We start from the raw sequence: 20,717 nt of genomic DNA on the forward strand, positions 1-20,717 counted from the left end.
CCGGGCTAACATGCCTTTTACAGTATTCGGCAACTTCGCTGCCTTCTTGCGCAAAAGAATCAAACGTGCAGATAAAAGAACTGCAAAATTATTATTAGCAATTGTTTTCAAAATGTTGATAACCACTGAATTTGAATGTAATTTTATTGGTAGAATATTTCGGCTTCCTCTATCTAAAAATATTGGTTGCGAACATCTTAAGTAGTTTTTTTATATATATATATATATATATATAAGAAGTGATCCAGTGTTTATGTATATAAATATTTGAGTGTTTATGTTAATTAATATAAGTAAACTTATTCACGGTGAGTTATATATCATCATCCGACATAAATTACTAAAGTTTACAAAGATCTATTTCCTGTGGATTGTTGACACTTGATTGCTCGAGCCTCGAGCCTTCAAAGCGGTGTAGATTACTTTGTCTTTCGTAGGTTATACTCTTGCTTCGGTAAGTTATTTTGTAACTTATATCAATGAAAATAAGTTCTAGAGTATACTGTGAAGTTGAATAGATGAACAAGACCTCGTGTCAACGTTGTTGTTAGTTGAAATACCTTAGATACGGTTGACACTTGGATACTGTTCTACTATGGTCCATTTATTTTATGAAGCGCGTTTGGGCTTTGTCTCTCTTGGGGAGTCCCCGTCCCACAGTGTTGCCTTACCTGGGCAACTTAATCGGATTAGAGAAAAGGCGCAAATGACAGCTCTTCCTCCCAGCACACCACTCTCTCTCTCTGCATATAGAAATTGCATTTTTTGTAGATTTCTTTTTGTATAAAGTATACGGTTTTATGAATTATTAAAATTTGAGGAAAAGCCTCCTGACTGACTGTCTCTCTCTTTCTAACATTTTTTTTATTATGTGATTTTCACCTTAAAGCATGATGTTTTATTTGTGGTTTATTTTGATATATTTTCCACACCTTTTCTGATGTTGAGGAAAAGCGTCCTGGCTGTCTTGTTGTGCTCCTAATCAATTTCCACCACAATCCCTCCCACCCTTCCTCCTTCTTGCCTTTTCTCCCTTATCTCCGGCCTCTCCAACCTCCCTCCCTCGCTGTCTGCCTATCCTCCTTATCTCCATTCCCTTTCCCTCCTCTCTCTCTCTCTGTTACTGTCTGTCTGTCAACATTATGTTTTTCTTATGAATGTGATACTTTCCTTAAAGTATGATGTTTTATTTGTACTTTATAATTTTGACTTTTTTTCCACACCACCTTTGAGGTAAAAGTCAAGGCGTGTTTTTTTTTTTTTTTTTTCCAGGAGGCCTAATCAACAGCTTTTGAGGGAACAATTATAGGTCCTCTGTTTGCCTTCTCCTCTAAAAAAATACTTATTTACGTTGTAAATGAGTTCTTTTTCTCTACTGTGGAGCACACGAGAGTGAGTAGCAGGACTAAGTGCATCCCTCTCAGGTGGCGGCCAGAGTGGAAATGACCTGGATTAACACGGTCACTCTACCCTTACAAGCGTGGCAACGTTGGAATGCAACATTGCCAAGTGTTGTGGTATTTATGAAAAGTCGCTGTCATTATTGGAAAAAAAGAGACATAACATTATATAGCCTTATTAGAGAATTAAATAGCCATCCATATATATATATATATATATATATATATATATATATATATATATATATAAATACTGTAAATAAACGTCATTTGGGGGGGGCAGTAGCTGAATCGGTAGTAAGACTGCCTGCAGTCTTGATGGACCCAGGTTCGAATCCCGGCTGGGGCAGGGGACAGTTTAAGGATTTGAATTTCATAAAATGAAGACTTTCCTGATCTACCAGATGACCCGCCAACATGTCGTAAAAATACCCCTGCTAATATCAATACACCAGTCCTGTATGAGACAGCCCTAGCATGTATTCACTATGGACGGTGGGTGTTAGCGCCGAAGTGGTGACATGTGGAGGTGTAGGAGGACTACTGGGCCTTGGGTTAGGCTACTGCCCCCCGAGATATAGGCCCTGAAGCCTTTGCCCAGAGTCGGACACATTAAAAAAAAAATAATAATAAAAAAGGAATAAAGTAATCCCTCCAATATCCGACATAATAGAGCCATAGGCAGGTCCGGATAGTGGTCCTGTCCTGATTATTGGGCCCCAGCTTCTGGACTTGTACTTATGGACCCTAACTCAGAAATACACCTATACAACTCCCTCTGGACATGCATAGCACCTATTTAAGACCCAAATCACACCAATAAGGAACATAAAAGACTTAATGCAAAAGAAGTATAAAATGAGGTTTTTGAGGTAAGTTCATACAATATTCAACATTCTGGGTACTTACAAGTCCCTGGCTCCTGGACTGTTAGTTATGGTCGCAAGTTCGAGCCTCGCCCGGGCTACCATTGCCGGGAGGGGTAGCTCCCTCCTGTAACCCCAGCTGGGCTATATGGCCTTAGTTGCCTAGCTCGGGGAATTCATTTCTCCATTTTTTCTATGCACAGGTAGATGTTACTGTGGAAGGCGGACTTCTGGTCGTGTCGCTCCACCATATGCCTTGGTATGCGGGGTGTGTGAAATGTCATTGTTAGTGGTTATTAGACACACCACCTGGGACTGAGAACACCCAATTCATTATATAGAAAGAAGTGTAAAGAAAAATGACTGTGATGCAGTGATTTGAGAGGGTTTCTTTTACATCCACATTCACAAGGGAAATTATTTTAGCACTAGATACTGTACATCACAGGTGGTTAACATTTGATTCTCAGTCAGATAGTTTTGATCAAACAATACCTACTTAGTGATATTGCAGAGAGCCGCCTAAATGCCCACGATCACCTGTTTACTGCCAATCCCGCAGACTGGATGTGACATTAGGACATGAAACACTCAAAAGTATACAGTTTTAAGCACCACAAATAGCAGTGGAAGCTCAACTGGAGTCATTTGAACCCAGCTGGGGGGTTTCACTCCCCACACCCACCAAGTATTATAACCTACCTCACAGCATGCAAACTAAAATGTACATTAGGTATAACTTGCACCAAAACAGTACCGTGGGTTAAGAGCATTCGTTAGTCATGGCGCGTTTGGCAATTGCCAAATGACCATGTGATGGTGAAGGTAGGTGCAGTCATAAATGTTTATGTGCATCACAGAGGAGATATCCATTAAAACATGATACAGGTTAACAGAATAGTTCTTGGTGGTTAAATTAAAATGCTTCATATAGAAGATAGTAAGGATCAGTTGGCTCAAGGATTGTGTGGGTAGGATTGAATGTTGGGCCACAAATGTGGACGATTGTCTGTGTGTATGCGCCAGTGCAAGATCGTGCAAACAGAAGAGTTCTGGACGTATGTGGAAGCGTGCATGGGAAAGTTTAAAAGGAATGAGAGAGTGTTTTTGATTGGAGATATGAATGGAAAAGTAGGGAATGTGTAGGTGGATGGAGTAGTTGGTGAGTGGGGTGTGCCTGCAGAGATGGATGAGAATGGCAGTGCTTTAGTGGACAATTGTGCCATGAGGGAGTTGGTGATAGCCAATACCCTCTTCAGACACAAGATAATCCACAGGTATACATGGCAAGTGATGAGAAGGGTGGGTGGTGAACTGAATGAATGGAAGGCAGTGCTCGATTGTGTGTGTGTGGACGATAGGATGACATGGTGTGTAATGGTGGAAGAGCATATATATAGAGGTTGGGGAAGTGGAGTTTCTGACCACCACATGATGGTGGTGAGAATCAAGGTCCAAATGAAGTGGAGGAATAGAAGAAGGGAAGGACAGGAGGAAGGTGTTAATACAAGGAGGGTGGAAAGGTTACAAGAGATGGAAAAAAGGCAGAATATAAGAGAGAAGTGGAGGAGTGATTGGATAAATATGGATTGGAGCAGATGGGGGACGTAGAAGATGTGTGCAAGATATTCACAGAAGAAATATGTGCAGTATGTGAGATTGTGTGTCGGGTGAAGAGAAGACGAAAGGGGATTCAGGAAAGAGCATGGTGGAATGAAGAGGTGAGACAGGCTGTGGCTCATAAGAAGAAAACACATAGTGAGTGGATGAGAAACGGGTGTGGAAGAAGTTGAGAAACAAAAGAGAGTCATATGTAGAGAGGAAGAGAGAGGTGAAAATATTAGTACTGTATGAGAGAGTAAGAAGAGAGTGGATGGGGAATTCAGAAGGAATTTCAATGTAAAGTGGAGGGAATGTAAGAAAATGTACTGGAAAGAGGTAAAGAGTGTTGGACAGGGTGTCAAAGAAGTTAGTCGGGGAGTGAAAGATATAAATGGTAGATTACTGGTGGAGAGAGGAGAAAGAGTGAGCAGATGGAGAGAACACTTTAAGGAATTATTGAAAATGGAGAATGAAACTAATGCAAGTATAAGTGGCTGGGGAATGGCTGGGAGAAGGAGGGATGTGAGAAGAGAGGAAGAAATCAGTATGATGGAAGTTGTGGAAGCACTGAAGAAAGTCAAAATGGGGAAACCCCAGGAATTGATGGAGTGTGTGGTGAAATGCTGAAGCATGGGGGAGACATAGTAATAGAATGGATGTGGAAGATGTGCAGATTGGCCTAGGAGGAAGGTAAAGTGCTAGAGGATTAGAAATCAGGTATAATTATTCCCCTGTACAAAGGAAATGGGTAAAAAGAATGTGGTAATCATAGGGGCATTTGTCTTAGTGCAATAGGAAAAGTATATTGTAGGATACTTATTGACAGAGTTAGGGAAATAACAGAGGAATTACTGTAGTTGGAGAAGAACAGGGAGATGTTAGGAAGGGAAGAAGTTGTGTAGATCAGATTTTCATTCTTAGATCTTAAGTAGAAAAGTTTCTAGAGAAGGGAAAGAAGTTGTATGCAGCCATCATGGATTTGGAGGAAGCATATGACAGAGTGGATAGACAAGGATTGTGAAAAGTATTAAGAATATATGGAGTAGATGGGAAGTAGTTGAATGCTGTGAAAAGAATATATGGAGTAGATGGGAAGTAGTTGAATGCTGTGAAGAGTATGTATGAGGGTGCTAAGGCTGCAGCGCATGTAGTTAGTGAACTGAGTGAATTTTTCTCTTTAAAGGTTGGATTGAAACAGGGATGTCATGTCTCCATGGTTATTCAGTCTGTATTTGGATGGGGTTATAAAAGAGATACGAGGTAGGGCAGTGGATGTTGGAGTGGCCTAATGAGAGAGGGTAGTGTTTGGAAACTCCCTGTACTGTTGTTTGCAGATGATACTGTGTTGCAGAGTGAAGACAAAGGGAACGGCAAGGCTTGGTGGATGAGTTTGGGAGAGTGTGTAAGAAACAGAATCTAAAGGTGAATGTAGGGAAGAATAAAGTTATGGACTTCAAGAGAATTTAAGTCAGTGAATGTACAGTGAGGTTGAGTGAGGAGGAAATGGCAAATATGGTTCTTACAGGAAATTGATACATCCAATAGTTTTGCAGTAATTAGATGACAAACGTAGAATACTCCTCTTCACCCGCACGCAAGATAAAAAACATTCTTTCCCTGCCTCACCCACGGCTACACATTTTTCGCTCGTGTCGTTTTATTATTTTCTGTTTTTACTCAAAGTATACACGTAAAATGTCATAAGGTTTTTGATAGTTATACAGTATTGACCTCATTGTGATAATTCGTCATGAAGTAAGTCTTTACTTGATGCAACCCTATTGCATAACGAGGCTGCTCTGTTCTTGGCAAAAGTTGTGATACTGAATTGTGAAGTGCATGCTTGACTTTTAATGAGGAGTGCTTATACAGTATTGTAGTAGATAAGCAGTACATTGGTAGTAATTACTGAATGTAGTTTGTGTGACAGTTGAACACATTATTTTCAGAGCCTTCTGTCCTCAACAATGGCAGAGGCAGTAGTGAGCAATGAAGCAGGAGCAGGCTTATCTGTCACCTCCACCATCACCATAGTCCAGGACACACCATTAATGGAGCTTTTCCGGAGGTATTCCAGAGCTCTCGATCAGAAAAATGACAAGTATGAACGAGTTTACAAGACCAGCCGTGATATTACTGTCAGAAGCAAGCGCATTATCTTCTCTCTTCAGCGAATTCCAGGGTGAGGTCAGCTTTTGTTTGGTTGATGTATTACTGGGTGCTACCTCCTCCTAATCCTCCAAACTCCCTTACACCAGCCCTAAAAATCTTACATTTATGTTAAAAACTAGCATTTCAGTAAATATGTAGAGATTATTATATAGGTTAGAATGAAATAACTACCCCAGCCAGAATGAAATAGCTGTCTTACAATACTGTACCATACAGATATATACTGCAGTTTAATGTATGGCAGACTGTTCAGATTGTTAGGTGTATAGCATGGATATAAAACTAATTTGGTAGTCTCAAGCTGCATTTTGTGAATCCATTTTGTAGACATTTAATTTTTTATAGCATGTAGCACATGACAAGGGTTAGGCTTCCCATTTAACCCATTAACTGACACTGGGAACACATGAATGTACTTATTTTACTAATGAAACTGAATTTTATAATGATGTCATATTTTGTCATGTTTATTCAAGATCACAGTCGTAGGTGTTCGTATTGAAACTCATTCTGTTGCTTGTGTTTGTGGCCAGTGATGATCTGAATTTCTTTGACTTTACAAGCATGTGTGTTCTGTCTGATAGTTATATATTTTGCTAAGTACACTACTTTCATCAATATAGGTGAAATCTATCTATCTATTGCCAGACGTCTCAATCTCGTTTGGGGTGGCCACAAACAAATCGCCTCCAAGTCGCCCTGTCCCCCGCCATTTCACTGCCCTGCTCCCAACTCACACCCCCCTCTCTCATATACCTCACCACCCCATCCCTCCATCTCATCCTCAGCCTCCCCCTCCCTCTTCCCCCCTCCACCTCACTCACATACACTCTCTTCGTCAGTCTTTCACCCTCCATCCTCTCCACATGGCCAAACCACCTCAGTGTGTTCCTCATAACGCTCCCTATCACATCCACATCAACACCACAACGTTCCTTTATATCCTCATTCGTCAGCCTATCTCTCCATGTGACTCCACAGGCTCCTCTTAAATAACTCATTTCCACTGCTCTCACTCTTGACTTGTGTCCATCCAACAACATCCAAGCTTCACTTCCGTACGTTAGAGTTGGTATCACAATACTGTCATGTAGTAACTTTTTCACTTCCATGCTCACTTCCCTGTTTCTTATCACTGCTTTCAAAGAACCAGCAACCTTTCTTCCCTGCTGTACCCTTTCAAGCACTTCACCCTCCAAACCTCCATCCTTACTCATCACACTACCCAAGTACTTAAACGTACTCACATTTTCCAATTCCTCACCATCCAACCTCGCTGTACATTCACTGACTTCACCTCTCTCAAAGACCATCACTTTACTCTTCCCTACATTCACCTTCAGATTCCGTTTCTTAGTTTCTTACACACTCTCCCAAACTCATCCACCAAGCCTTGCAGCTCCCTTTCGTCTTCACTCAACAACACAGTATCATCTGCAAACAACAGTACAGGGAGTTTCCAAACACTATCCTCTCTCACCAGGGCCACTCCAGCATCCACTACCCTACCTTGTACCTCTTTTATTACCCCATCCATGTACAGATTGAACAACCATGGAGATATGACACATCCCTGTTTCAACCCAACTTTCAAAGAGAAAAATTCACTTAGTTCACCATCCACATGCACTGCAGCCTTCGCACCATCGTACATACTCTTCACAGCATTCAACAACTTCCCATCTACTCCATATATTCTTAACACTTTCCACAGTCCTTGTCTATCCACCCTGTCATATGCTTTCTCCAAATCCATGAATGCCGCGTACAACTTCTTTCCCTTCTCTAGAAACTTTTCCACTAAAGATCTAAGAATGAATATCTGATCTACACAACCTCTTCCCTTCCTAAAGCCTCCATGTTCTTCTCCAACTAATTTCTTTGTTCTTTCTCTAACTCTGTCAGTAAGTATCCTACCATACACTTTTCCTATTATACTAAGAAGTCAAATGCCCCTATGATTACCACACACTTCTTTTTCCCCTTTTCCTTTGTACAAGGGAATAATTATACCTGACTTCCAATCCTCCGGGACTCTACCTTCCTCCCAGACTAATCTGCACATCTTCCACATCCATTCTACTACTATCTCTCCCCCATGCTTCAGCATTTCACCACACACTCCATCAATTCCTGGGGCTTTCCCAGATTTAACTTTCTTCATTGCTTCCACAACTTCTATCCTACTGATTTCTTCCTGTCTTCTCACCTCCCTCCTTCTCCCAGCCATTCCCCAGCCACTTATACTCGCAAACCCACGAATTCGAAGGGAGAACTGTATACAGTAGTTTTTAGGTTATCTCAACAAAATTAGCATTTATTATTATTTACCAATGGATATATTGATTACACTGTAAAAGAGGAGATCATTAATGCCAGTTAGCTCTTATACAAATGAAATAGGAGAATTAATGAACACAAGCAGATTTAAGGTGACAGGGTGGCACTAAGGAACTTTTTGTGATTTATATATATATATATATATATATATAAGAAACCAATGATTGATGAATAGTGCTGAATGGAAATTCTGAAAGTTGAGCGTGTATTTGGGTGAAAATCACTCATATCAATCAGTGCTTTCTGCAGTATTGCTCCAGACAAACTTTTTCTCAGAAGTGTCCTTCCAGAATTAGGTTGCATGTCACAAAACAGTGTCTTACATGCTACGAAATACAGTAATGAATATAAAAAGGGGGAATTTAGAAAATCGGTATTGAGGCAAATTAACCTATTGACAGGGAGACCTCTGTAGGGTTTTGTAGTGGGTTGTACCCCCATGTAGGTTTTTTTGGGGTAGAACAGCAGTATCTGAAAAATGCATTGTCTGACTGGGCCTTGGCTGGATCATGAGGTAAACAGGGAATTAGTGTATGTTGTTTCTTGGCAACCCAACTTTTGGAACAGACATTGTCTGTGTTACATAAATCAGTGGGACTACAAATAACTGTATTAGATTTGAATATGGCATAAAAAATAAATGGCAGATCATGTATAATTGAGAGTAGGTGGTATGCAGTACAGCCATTTTGATGTTTATCAGGATGAAAGAAAAAGAAAGAATGTTCAGACCACTGTCATAAATACAGATGCTATTGAACCTGCCATGTATGTCATATGCATTTCCTGAAACATTAGGCCCTTGAAAGGCTGACACATTTTCAGGAGACTGTACCCTGTTCATTAACTCAGAAGAGTGGTCTGTGTTGCTTGGTCTAGGGTGGCTTGTGATGTAAATCCAGCCCTGCCATGATGTCATCTTGTATAAATGATACAATCTTCCAGCATGGCACTGTCATGTACAATATTTTTTGTGCCTGTAACTGAGTACAGTACATTGGTTTGATGGCACTGCTTTATACTTTTTATGTAGATTATCAGAGGAAGAGCGTGAAGGACTACTAAGTACTGCTGGTGGTGACTTAAGAGAAGTGGAGCAGACCTTACTGAAGCATATTGCCATGGAGCTGTGTGATGAGGACCCATACCAGTTTGTTAATGCCTACACTGCAGGTATTGTACTTTCACCATTTTCATTTTTCATAGCTACCCTTAAATATTCTGAACTATGATAATCTACCCTCAGGCCCTTGTGCTCCAGAGAGGTAATATGGGATTGACTTACCTGATCAATTGCAATAGTCACTTTGGTTTTGTTTCTGCCCTCATTGAATGGATACACTTGCTAGAAAGGAGTGTATTACCCTTGTATGACCACCAGTAGCAGTTAAATGTCCCAGGGACTTCTTAGACCTGGAAAGGCTGAGGCTTTTCAATGAAATGTCTGCACTTTGAACATTCTGGTAACCTTGATGGTTCCTGCCGTATGAAAATATCCCCAGCTTGGGATTACCAGGCACCATACCGTACTCCTACCCAAAGTTAAACAAACTATGTTCTACTCTACTAACAGATTTTGTATATATATAGCTTGTTCTTAGATGCCAAGTAACACTAGATCTCAGAAGAAAAAGGGAGAGGCTAATTCAAAGAGAACAGCCAAACTTTGTAGCAGTGAGGCACAAGACAGCAGAATTTAACTTGTAAGTTCAGAATAAATACTCACAGTAGATGGCTGACGCAAATATTGACACAGAACAAATTAGCGAAAAACTTCTCATGCATAAACAAAGCAGCCCTAGAAGCAGGAGACAGAAAACCATGAGAAAACAGCAGCAAGCTCACTGAAAGTTCAAAGGAACTACAAAAGAAGAGAAAGAACATGACTGTAAGTGCAAGAAAACTGAAGAAGAAAAAAAAAATGAAGATATTTTAAAATGAAATTGAAGAAACTTTAAGGAATGAAGGAAGTCTGAAAGCAACCAGGCAGAGGCTTGGTATAGGAAGAAACCAAATGTTTCTCTCAGAGACTCCAATGGAGAAGCAACAAAGAAATGAAATGAAGTTGTCAGGCAGAATAATTGTTTACAAAACTTTAATGTAGCAGTACTGTGGCCAAAGAATTAGGCTAGAGAAACATTAGACATAGTCATCCTTTTCATTACAATAGATGAAATAAAGAATGAGAGTAATGATGAGGGTTAAAGCAGCAGGTGATGATTGTATTACTGCTGATTTTATTAATGGTGGAGGTGACTGTGCTTTAAATGAACTAGCAAAGCTATTTATGAAATGTTTAGAAGTCAGAGCTGTACCCAAATCTTGAAAATATACAACCCCCATTCAGCTTCATAAAAAAGGTGACATCAAAGACCCCAATACATATCTTGCAGTTAAGTGGTAGGTGGGGGCACTCACCATTCACTCACTCATTGTAGTGTTGCACTTGGGTGTCTGCCCTTTCCTCTCCTCCATCCTTCTTTCCTTCCATCCTCTTCTGTCTTTCTTTTCTTCATTCTTTCCTCGTGCTGCTGCCTACAGATGACTTTACACTCCCTCTTCTGTCTGTCTTTCCTTCATTCTTTCCTCTTCATTCTGCCTGTGGGTGACTCTACACTGAGTGACAAGCCAAAAGGTTTCCTGTACACCAGGAAACCATTTACTACGCTGAGTGGTAACCATATAACCGGATTTTGGCACCTGGTTGTTTAGTGAGTAATGATGGCACTCCAGTCGAATTGAGCCGGTGAAGGTTTATATCCAAGGGGTGGTTGGGGTATATTGCTCATGTAATGCCACTCAGGGATGAGTGAGGCTGGTCACTGTCATCTTAAATGTCAGGACCAACTTGCCTAGTCCCGGGCTCTTACGCTCCTCATGGGGCGATGTAAGATTGGATGATGATGATGATGATACTCTTCCACCTATTGTTTACAAACTTTTCACAAAAGTCTTGAAAAATCAAATTAGTGCTACCTTAGAGGCATATCAACCAAGAAGACAGGCAGGATTTGGAAGTGGTTACTGTATTTTCATTTTTTTTTTCTTTTTTCCATAGAGGTACCATGGTATGGGGTTTAATACAGAACAGCATTATAACCTGATATATCTTATATTTTGTATTTTATTTTTATGTCATAAAGTATTTTACCAGCCTTATTTTTGACACATTGTTTATTAAAATTGGGCTACTGGTTAATGAGTTATATTGAAATTTTTTTTGACACTTTATCTCAAAACATTGATTTGGCACGTTCATCGTTGTTTGACTAAACTCTTTGTATAATATACAGTGTACAGTGCCCTCACACAGTGAACGAATTTATGGGCGGCAGATGAGCTCGTTCACTGCGAATTCATTCACTGTGAACAACATATCTTATGGGAAAAATAGCATATGGGCGGCACTGCTTCCTCAAAGTCCACTTTTTGAGCCATAGTGATGTACTAAGGGACACATTTCAAATGCATACAGTACAGATATATAAAATATAAAATACATGATTATTTACCTTAAGTAGAGCAGATGGCAATCCTGTCTGGCTTGAATACAGGTGGTTCCGAGACAGGGAGATACAATTAAGGTGATCCTTTCACATCACCTTCTACTCCTTTGTTCCCGTCACCAGTCCTGCCCTCATCACTTGACTGAACCACTTCCCCACGTGCCTCAACCCCATTCACCTCTCCCATTCACCTCTTCCACAAAACCTTCAAAGTCCAAAGATGACATCACTGATCACATCATTATCGTCTTCTTCAGGAAGTGTAGCAGACGATGCAGAGGCAACTGGCACCTGTTATTCTTGAGTTTAGTAGTAGCATGTGATGAGCGTTTGTTTTCTCATGTTGAATTCCGTATCGTGCCTGGCAGTCTTATAACGAAAAGTGGTTTCTACTCCACTGAGCACTTCCTGTGTCCTGAGGTAGCTGGTTTCATTTGCCTTGACCTCTTCTCTCAGTACATCCACTGTCACTAGAATTTAACTTATCTTTAACATAGGCAGATCTTCGTCCTCCATTGGATTCTGCTAAACATGTTGCTCAGATCTGACCTCTTGTGCAGCGTCTACTGGGGAGGGGGGGGGGAATCATTCAATATGGGAAACAGTGGTTATGGCCTACTCTTTTCCCCGATTTCGTTCACTTGGAGATCAACTCGTTCATTAAGATTTTGTGGACCTGATTACCCCCTCCTTGTTCACTAGGTGAATCGTTTACTATGAATACATTCACTGTGCGAGGGCACTGTATGTGTATTATTTGTAAAGGCTCCAACATGCTTCTCTGTGTTAGACTTGGTCACCTAATGGTGACTTTCCATGTTGCACAGTCTCATGGCAGCCTCCCTTTTGTCCCTTTTCCTTGAGGTCACTCTCTGTGATCTAGTCTCTTTTTTTTTTTTTTTTTTTTTTTTTTTCTCTACCCCCGATGCTCACTCTTCTCATTTACCAAACCCAGTTGTCTTCCATCCACTCTACATGTCCAGATCACCAAAGTTTACCCTTGCTCACTGCAACACCAATACATTCCAGTCCCATCCTTCCTCTCAGCTCTTCAGTTGTAGTCCTATTCCCTTTTCCCCCGGGCCTCACATTCAAGAATGTACTACACATCCATCTAATCATTGTCAATTCTGTACATTTGAACCTGTGAATGTCCTATTCTGTTACCACCCATGTTTCATTACAGTACAGTACAGTATTACACTCTAAGCACATTCTGCATACAAAGATCCCTTAGCACGGAGGGAATGCCCTCTCAGTGTTAGGAGGGACAGAAGCTCCCTGAACTTCATCCAACCACTCCTTATCGTAGCCATACTCCAGCCCTTTTTTTTTTTTTTCCTTCAATGTGCGGAAGAAGGAACCAAAGGCCATGAGCCTGCAATAACAGTTACCTCCAAGAGAAAAACAAAACATAAGAGAGAGCCAAATTCAAGATCCGATCATTTCGAGATACCTGGACACACTGCGTTTGAAAGATTGGAGATCATAGGAAGCAGGAAATACAGACAGAGGGAGACAGTTCCAGAGTTGACCTGTTGCATAAATGAAGGACTGGGAGTAACGGTTAACTCTTGCATTAGAGAGTTAGACAGAAAAGGGATGAGAGTTTGCTGCTAGACGGGTGCTATGCGCCTGTCGTAGAGGTGGAGGAATGCATGCAGACAGTTCAGAGGGGCAGTGACCTTTGAAGTAGCGATAGAAAAGAAATAAAGATGCAACAGTGTGGCGAAGAGACAGAGGAGAGGTTGAAGGGAGTCAGTAAGAGGAGGAGAGTTAATTAGTTGAAAAGCCATTGACTCCACCCTATTGAGAAGAGCTGTATGTGGGGAGCCTTCCCACACATGAGAGTTGTACTCCACACAGGGGCGGATAAAACCCCTGTATAGAGTCAACAATTGTGCAGGGGTAAAGAAGGAACGGAATTGGCTTAGCACACCTAATCTCTTGGAAGCAGATTTTACAAGAGATGTAATATGATCTTTTTAAGATAAGTCCCGAGTAAATGAAACCCCAAGCATGTTCAAAGGTGATGCAGGATTAAGCTGAATATTATTAAACATTCGTGGGTGTACCTGTGGAAGATATTGTTGGGTTGATAGGTGTAAGAACTGAGTCTTAGATGCATTAAAAACAACCAGATTATTTTTACCCCAGTCAGAGATACGAGTCAGGTCAGACATTAGGTGTGCCATAGCCTCATCCCTTGTTTGTTGAAGTAACTGCAGAGATGGGTGTTGCGGGAACCGAATGGAAAGGTGAATGGTGGAGTCATCAGCGTTTCAGTGGATAGGGTTAGATGTACAGCTTAGAAGGTCATTGATGAATAAAAGGAAGAGAGTTGGTGATAGGACAGAGCCCTGAGGAACACCATTGTTCATAGATCTAGGAGAAGAACGATGGCCATCTACAACAGTGGCTTTAGAACGAGGGAAGCTAGCGATGAAGGCACAGATAGAAGGATAGAAACTGTAAGAGGGCAGTTTGGAAATTAAAGATTTATACCAGACTTGATCAAAAGCCTTTGAGATGTTAAGTGCAATGGCAAAGCTTTTGCCAAAGTCCTGAAAGGAGGATGACCAGCAGTCTGAAATGTAGGTGAAAAGATCACCAGTGGAGTGTCCCTGGTGGAACCCATACTGATGATCAGAAAGAAAGTTGTGATAGGAAAGATGCCTTAAAAATTTCTATTAAGAATTGACTCGAAAACTTTTGAAATACAGGATGTTAAAGCAATTGGATAATAGGTAGAGGGTTGGGACTGGTCACCCTTCTTTGGGACTGGCTGAATGAGACCAAACTTCCAGCAAGAAGGAAAGGTACAAGTTGACAGAGAAGGCGAAAGAGTTTACCTAGGCAGGGTGTAAGCACAGAAGCACAGTTCTTGAGAACAACAGGAGGCCCATATGCCTTGTTAGTATTGAGGCCAGTGATGGCAGAAAATACATCAGCTGGAGAAATTTTAATGTCAGCCATGAGGAAGTCAGAGGGGGGACGTGATGGAGGAACAGCACCGGAATCGTCTAAGGTGGAATTGGAGGAGAAAGTCTGATTGAAGAGATTTGCTTTATCAGTAGAAGAAATAGCTACAGAACCATCAGAGTAGAAAGTGGAGGGAAGGATGTTGAGGTAAAGTTGTTAGAAAGGTTTTTGGCAAGGTGCCAGAAGGAGTGGGAAGAGTTTGAGTTGGAGAGTTGAGAGCATTTAGTACAGGTGAAATGATTTTTAGCATAGTGAACAACATATTTAGCACGGTTCCAGACAGAAACGTAAAGATGATGTGATTCAGGGGTGGGTTTGCTCCGGTACCTTTTGTAGGCCCTCTCCTTGTTGTGGCCAGCATTAGAACAAGCGTGATTAAACCAAGGCTTTCTTTCGTTAGACAAAAGATATGAGAAAGGAATGTATGCTTCCATGCCCGAAAGAATAACCTCCGTAATGCGCAAGGCACACTCAGATGGCTCCCGGCCATGGAAGCAATAATCATTTCAGGGAAAATCAAAGAAGTACTGTACTGCCTGAGGGCCTCCCAATCCGCAACTCCAAAGTGCCACAGACGACGTTTCTTTGGAGGTTCCATAGGCTGTACTGGAGTGATAGGACAGGTTAAGGTGATAAGGTTGTGATCAGAGGAGCCCAATGGAGAGAAAAGATTAACAGTGTAAGCAGAAGGATTAGTTGTAAGGAGGAGGTTAAGTATGTTGGAGCTCTCTCCAAGGCAGTCTGGGATACGGGTAGGGTGCTGTACAAACTGCTCTAGGTCATTAAGGATAGAAAAGATGTAGGCTTGTTAACCAGATGGGTCAATGAAAGGAGAAGAGAGCCAAAGGTGGTGGTGAACATTGAAATCTGCTAAATTGGAGATTTCAGAGAAAGGGGAAATGGATAGAATGTGTTCCATCGTAGAAGTAAGTTAGTCAAAGAATTTTTGATAGTCAGTAGAATTAGGGGATAAGTAAACAGCACAGATATATTTAGTCAGAGAATGACAGGAAAGCTGAAGCCAGAGTGTAGAGAATTCAGAAGAATCGAGTTCTGGAACACGAGAGCAAGATAAGTTGTTGCGTATATGTACACAACATCCACCTTTGGCATTGAAATGAGTATAGAGAAAGTAGGAGGATACAAAAAAGGGTTTGCTGTCAGTTGCCTCAGACAGCTGAGTCTCGGTTAGAAAGAGAAGGTGAGGTTTAAAGTAGGAGAGGTGGTGCTCAACAGAGCGAAAGTTAGAGGAAAGGCTGCAAATGTTGCAGAAATGAAGAAGTGAGTCAGACAGTGGTTCCAGGCAGCTCAAGTCGTCACCGGGAGAGGGGCAGAAGGTGGGGGCATTTATGCCCCCCCCCCCCCGGGGACTCCGAGGCTGAATGTTGAGTAGCCATGATTTTTTTTAAATTTTGGAAAAGGAAGTGTAGTGTGCACTGTGCATGTAGTTTGGTGTAGAGAAATTTGTATTGCAGAGCATGCTGGCCCACTCTCTGTGTTACTGAGACACTGAAAAAGTTCAGCAAAGGGGGATGGTCAGGAGCTAGTCCTGAGGACTGATGAAACGGGAGCTCCAGCTCTCCCTGTCATCAGGTTTTCATCCACCTCGGGAGTACTGCCCTGCTTGACTGGTGCTATAGTCTACTCCACATAACATGTTTCCCAAATAACAGAACTCCATGCACACTTAAGAGACTCTTCAGCAAAATCAGTCCTTTCACATCTGTCAGTTTGTACATAGTACATATTCTGACACACTGCACACACAAAATTTTGCTATCTACCTCTAATACCATCACATCTCTGACGCAGCCACTTAGCACAAACACTGCACAAGCTGGAGTTACTTCCCAAACCCTTGTGGCAAACTGCACATGGCCACACTCTGCCCTAGATATCATCACTTGTTTTATCTGCATTTGCTCTCATTTGTGCCTTATTCCATCTCTTCATTTCCTAATCTTTCCTCTGCCTTCCTTTCATTCTCTGCTGTCAACACCAAGTCATCAACATACATATCTCATGGGACTTCATTTCTGAAGTCATGGGAGAGAGCTTCAAGCACCATGACAAACAATAACGAGGCTCAAGACAGACCCCTGATGTATGCCTCTTATTATGGGACCTTCTTTCTTTTATATTTTTATGCAGTGTCTCATCACTTTTGACCGAGACAGTTTCAATCCTATCATCCAGAGGCTGTGTGTTATATTTCTTGATATAAATTACCTTTCAGACTTAGAGTATCAGTTGCTTGAAAAATGTTGTGATGTTTTGGAGCTTATATGCAATATGGTATATAACCCTTCATATATATATATATATATATATATATATATATATATATATGCAAGGAAGAAGGAATCAAAGGCCAGGAGCCCAAAAACTGTTCCTTCCAAGAGAAAGCAAACACAATGCAACAGAGAGCCAAATTCTAGATCCATTTATTTCAAGATGCCTGGACACACTGCAATTGGAAAACTGGAGATCATAGGAAATAGGAAATACAGACTGAGGGAGACAGTTTCCAAGTTGACCTGTTGCATACATGAAGGAATGGGAGTAACGGTTGACTTTTGCGTTAGAGAGTTGGACAGAAAAGGGATGAGAGTTTGTTGCTAGACAGGTGTTATGCGCCCATCGTAGTGGTGGAGGGATGCAACCAGACAGTTCTGAGGATCAGTGACCACTGAAGCAGCAATAGAAAAGCGATAAAGATGCATCAGCGCAGTGAAGAGACAGAGGTTGAAGGGAGCCAGTAAGAGGAGGAGAGTTAATGAGATGAAATGCCTTTGACTTCACCTTGTTGAGAAGAGCTGTATGTGGGGAGCCTCCCCACCCACAGGAGTTGTACTCTACACAGGGGCGAATAAAACCCCTATATAAAGTCGGCAACTGTGCAGGGGTAAAGAAGGTACGGAGTCAGCTTAACACACCTAATCTCTCGGGAGCAGATTATACAAAAGATGTAATATGATCTTTCCAAGATAAATCCTGATAAAATGTTTAAAGGTAATGCAGAATTGAGCTGGATATTATTAAACATTAGTGGGTACTCCTGTGGAAGATTCTGTTGGGTTGATAGGTGTAAGAACTGAGCTTTTGATGCATTAAAAACAACAAGATTACTTTTCACTGTTTTCAGGTGGTAATAAGTTGATGGATTTACAATCAGTTCAAATACAGCAGTGTTGAAAGATGGTCTGCTTTATAGAGTATTGTACCACCATGACTCAGATCAGTGTTTTCTCAGACACTTTTCTGCCTTCCAGGCCTCCAGGAGTACATAGAGGCATTGTCATTTCATCATTTCCTGTTAACGGGAAGTATCATAAGCCATGATGAGGTGCAGCGACGGGTGACATATGGTGGGGAAGAACGTGGGGAGGATGCGTTGGTTCCACTCAGTGTTCTGGTACGGCCCAAAGAATACATTCTTGGTGTAGCTGACCTCACTGGGGAACTGATGAGGTTCTGTATCAAATGTGTAAGTACTGGGGACTTCGACAAGTGTTACCATATATGTGATGTGCTGAAAGCAATGCATGGTGGTTTCCTCTCGCTGGGCTATATTCCAGCCAAGGAGCTGTATCACAAAATGATGGTGTTCAGGTCCAGTTTGCACAAAGTTGAAGAAGCCTGTTACTCATTGCAACTTAGAAAGTCAGAAGTGCCTGCTGAGATGCTAAGCGATGTGTTTGCTATGTATGATGCAGATGAAAATAATGTTCACTTAATGTGATTTGAAATTTGTCTGTTGGTTTAAGAGGAATGACACATAAGTGTCATACAGGAAATGTTTTATGATGTATGGTTCTGTATGTTTCATACATTCATACTTTATGAGAGACCTTGTGTAGGGAAGGGTACTCTAAGAGTGTCTTGTTTCATCTTTTCAGTATGATGTTGCCATTTTTACCCTATGTTGATAATACCTAATAGTTTTATTTGACTTAAGAGAAACCTTGTAATGCTGGGTTGAAATATAGGTGCACAGTTGAGAACAAAAGTACCATAGTAAGTGGCTTCCAGCTATTTTGTATAAGATATTTGCAAGGCAAAAACTCCATGTTTCACTTGTAGTAAGTGAATATGGCTGTGTCTTAGCATATGTGTTGACCTCAGACTCTCTCCCCCCCCCCCAAGATTGGGGTGAGGTAAGATCAAAAAGCAAGGAAATAGAAAGTATGAAAGTAGGAGAACTGCTGTAAACTTTATGCCCAGTAAAATGCATTTAACATTCTTCAATCATTCAAGCCTTTGGAATTTTTGCTCTACCTCACAAGCCAAGCCAACTGCAGTGTTGTCAGTATACAACTCTTGAGCACTTGTCTGTTAGAATAATTATGCTGTTATTGCTGCAATATCATGTCTTTTGCAACCACACATATATGATTACTGTTATTGAACTTTTTTTTGTTTTTGTTTTAAATTACATTAACAGTCTTAATGCTGTCGGTAACTGGAGACTTCATTACAGTCTTCCTGACCCCTACAGCCTTCGTCTCATATCACCTTGTCATGACCCTCCCCTTTCCTCTCAGACAAACCTCCTAGTGTACCATGCATTGCCCAGAAATAGCACTAGTTGTGTGTGTTTTTATATAGTGTTGTTTCATATGTTGCTGATGAATTAATGCCATTTTTCCATATCAAGTTCCATGATATTAATTACAAATTTATTTTGAAGTCATATTCCCCCTCCTTCCCATAATGAACAAGAAGTGTGTGTCACATAAAGCTGTTTTACTTATTGTAGCAATTTTGCCTGCACATATCCTAGACTTCGTGTGAGGACTACCTGTACTGTTTACTACTGTATTTTATTCTTCAGACTTAAGATTTTTCAGGGTTCAGATTTTGTTGGAAACTGGTCTGTATGTTTTTTCTCAGTTGCACAGTGGAAATCAGAAATAACAAGAAGGCAGGTGATATGATTTAGCTGAAGAATTTGTGTTGCAGCTATTTTTCCTCATCTTCAGAATGCATTAAATTACCATTTTATGAGGCATTCATGCATGTAAAACATTTGCCTTTTCAGATTCTGGTACCTGTATATCTAATTTTATTGCCTGTTGATTATAAGAAGAACTAGAAACATTGTCTTTATTTACATTCATGAACATTGATATGTTGACTGGACAGTATGCAGTTAAAAGCTTGATCTGTACTAGTGGTATCAAACTCAATCCTTCCCAAGGGCCACACTTCAGTTCTGTTAATCATCCAAGGGCCAAGTCTACCTAAACTAAAATATATCATACAGCAAAGCCACAGCCTATTCATACATTTGAAGTTCGATACACTTTCTAGCCCTTGCATTGGCATTGGATTCTGCCTCAAGTGTTATAATATTTGAATAAAAGTGTTGTGACTTGTTTGTTCGCCAATAAATTCTGTTGGATACGTTTTTGTGAAGCTGTAGAATGTGGTGAAAGTTTTTGGTGTATCAGATAGAGCCAGGATTCTGGGGGCTTGAATGATGAGTGCATGGAAGCATGGCCCATTGGACTGGGCAGACTTGGGCTGTCTGGATGTTGCTACTCTTCACCCTGCCCTAGGGTGGGAAAGGTCAGGATGAGGATGATGATGATGGTATTTTTATCAGTCAGATTATCAATAAATATTAACTGATAGTGCTGTAATATTTGTTAGCTTGGTAATTTGACAAATTTTATGAGGTTTTCTGTTATATCTTATTTTTTCCTGACGTTATTGTGGGCCACTCATTTCCTCTTCGAGGGCCACATGTGGCCCACGGTTCACATGTTTGACACCTCTGATCTGTACATTTAGATAAAAGTATTATGATTCCACTTAATTTTGCTTGTCATTTGTTGATGCATAGA

General features: G+C 40.9%; 1 protein-coding gene across 1 annotated transcript; it reads left to right on the forward strand.

Moving 5' to 3' along the window:
* Positions 1-390: 390 nt before the first annotated feature.
* Trax (Translin associated factor X) lies at positions 391-20,152 on the forward strand. The gene is made up of 4 exons (XM_080281784.1): positions 391-454; positions 5,818-6,050; positions 9,414-9,553; positions 18,141-20,152. The coding sequence occupies exons 2-4, from the start codon at positions 5,836-5,838 to the stop codon at positions 18,608-18,610; spliced, it is 825 nt and encodes a 274-aa protein (XP_080137910.1). The 5' UTR covers positions 391-454; positions 5,818-5,835; the 3' UTR covers positions 18,611-20,152.
* The last annotated feature ends 565 nt before the right edge of the window (positions 20,153-20,717 follow it).

Source organism: Coenobita brevimanus, chromosome 91, assembly GCF_032717465.1.
Source record: "Coenobita brevimanus isolate Jiangsu-jjx chromosome 91, ASM3271746v2, whole genome shotgun sequence".
In the NCBI taxonomy this organism is placed as follows: domain Eukaryota; kingdom Metazoa; phylum Arthropoda; class Malacostraca; order Decapoda; family Coenobitidae; genus Coenobita; species Coenobita brevimanus.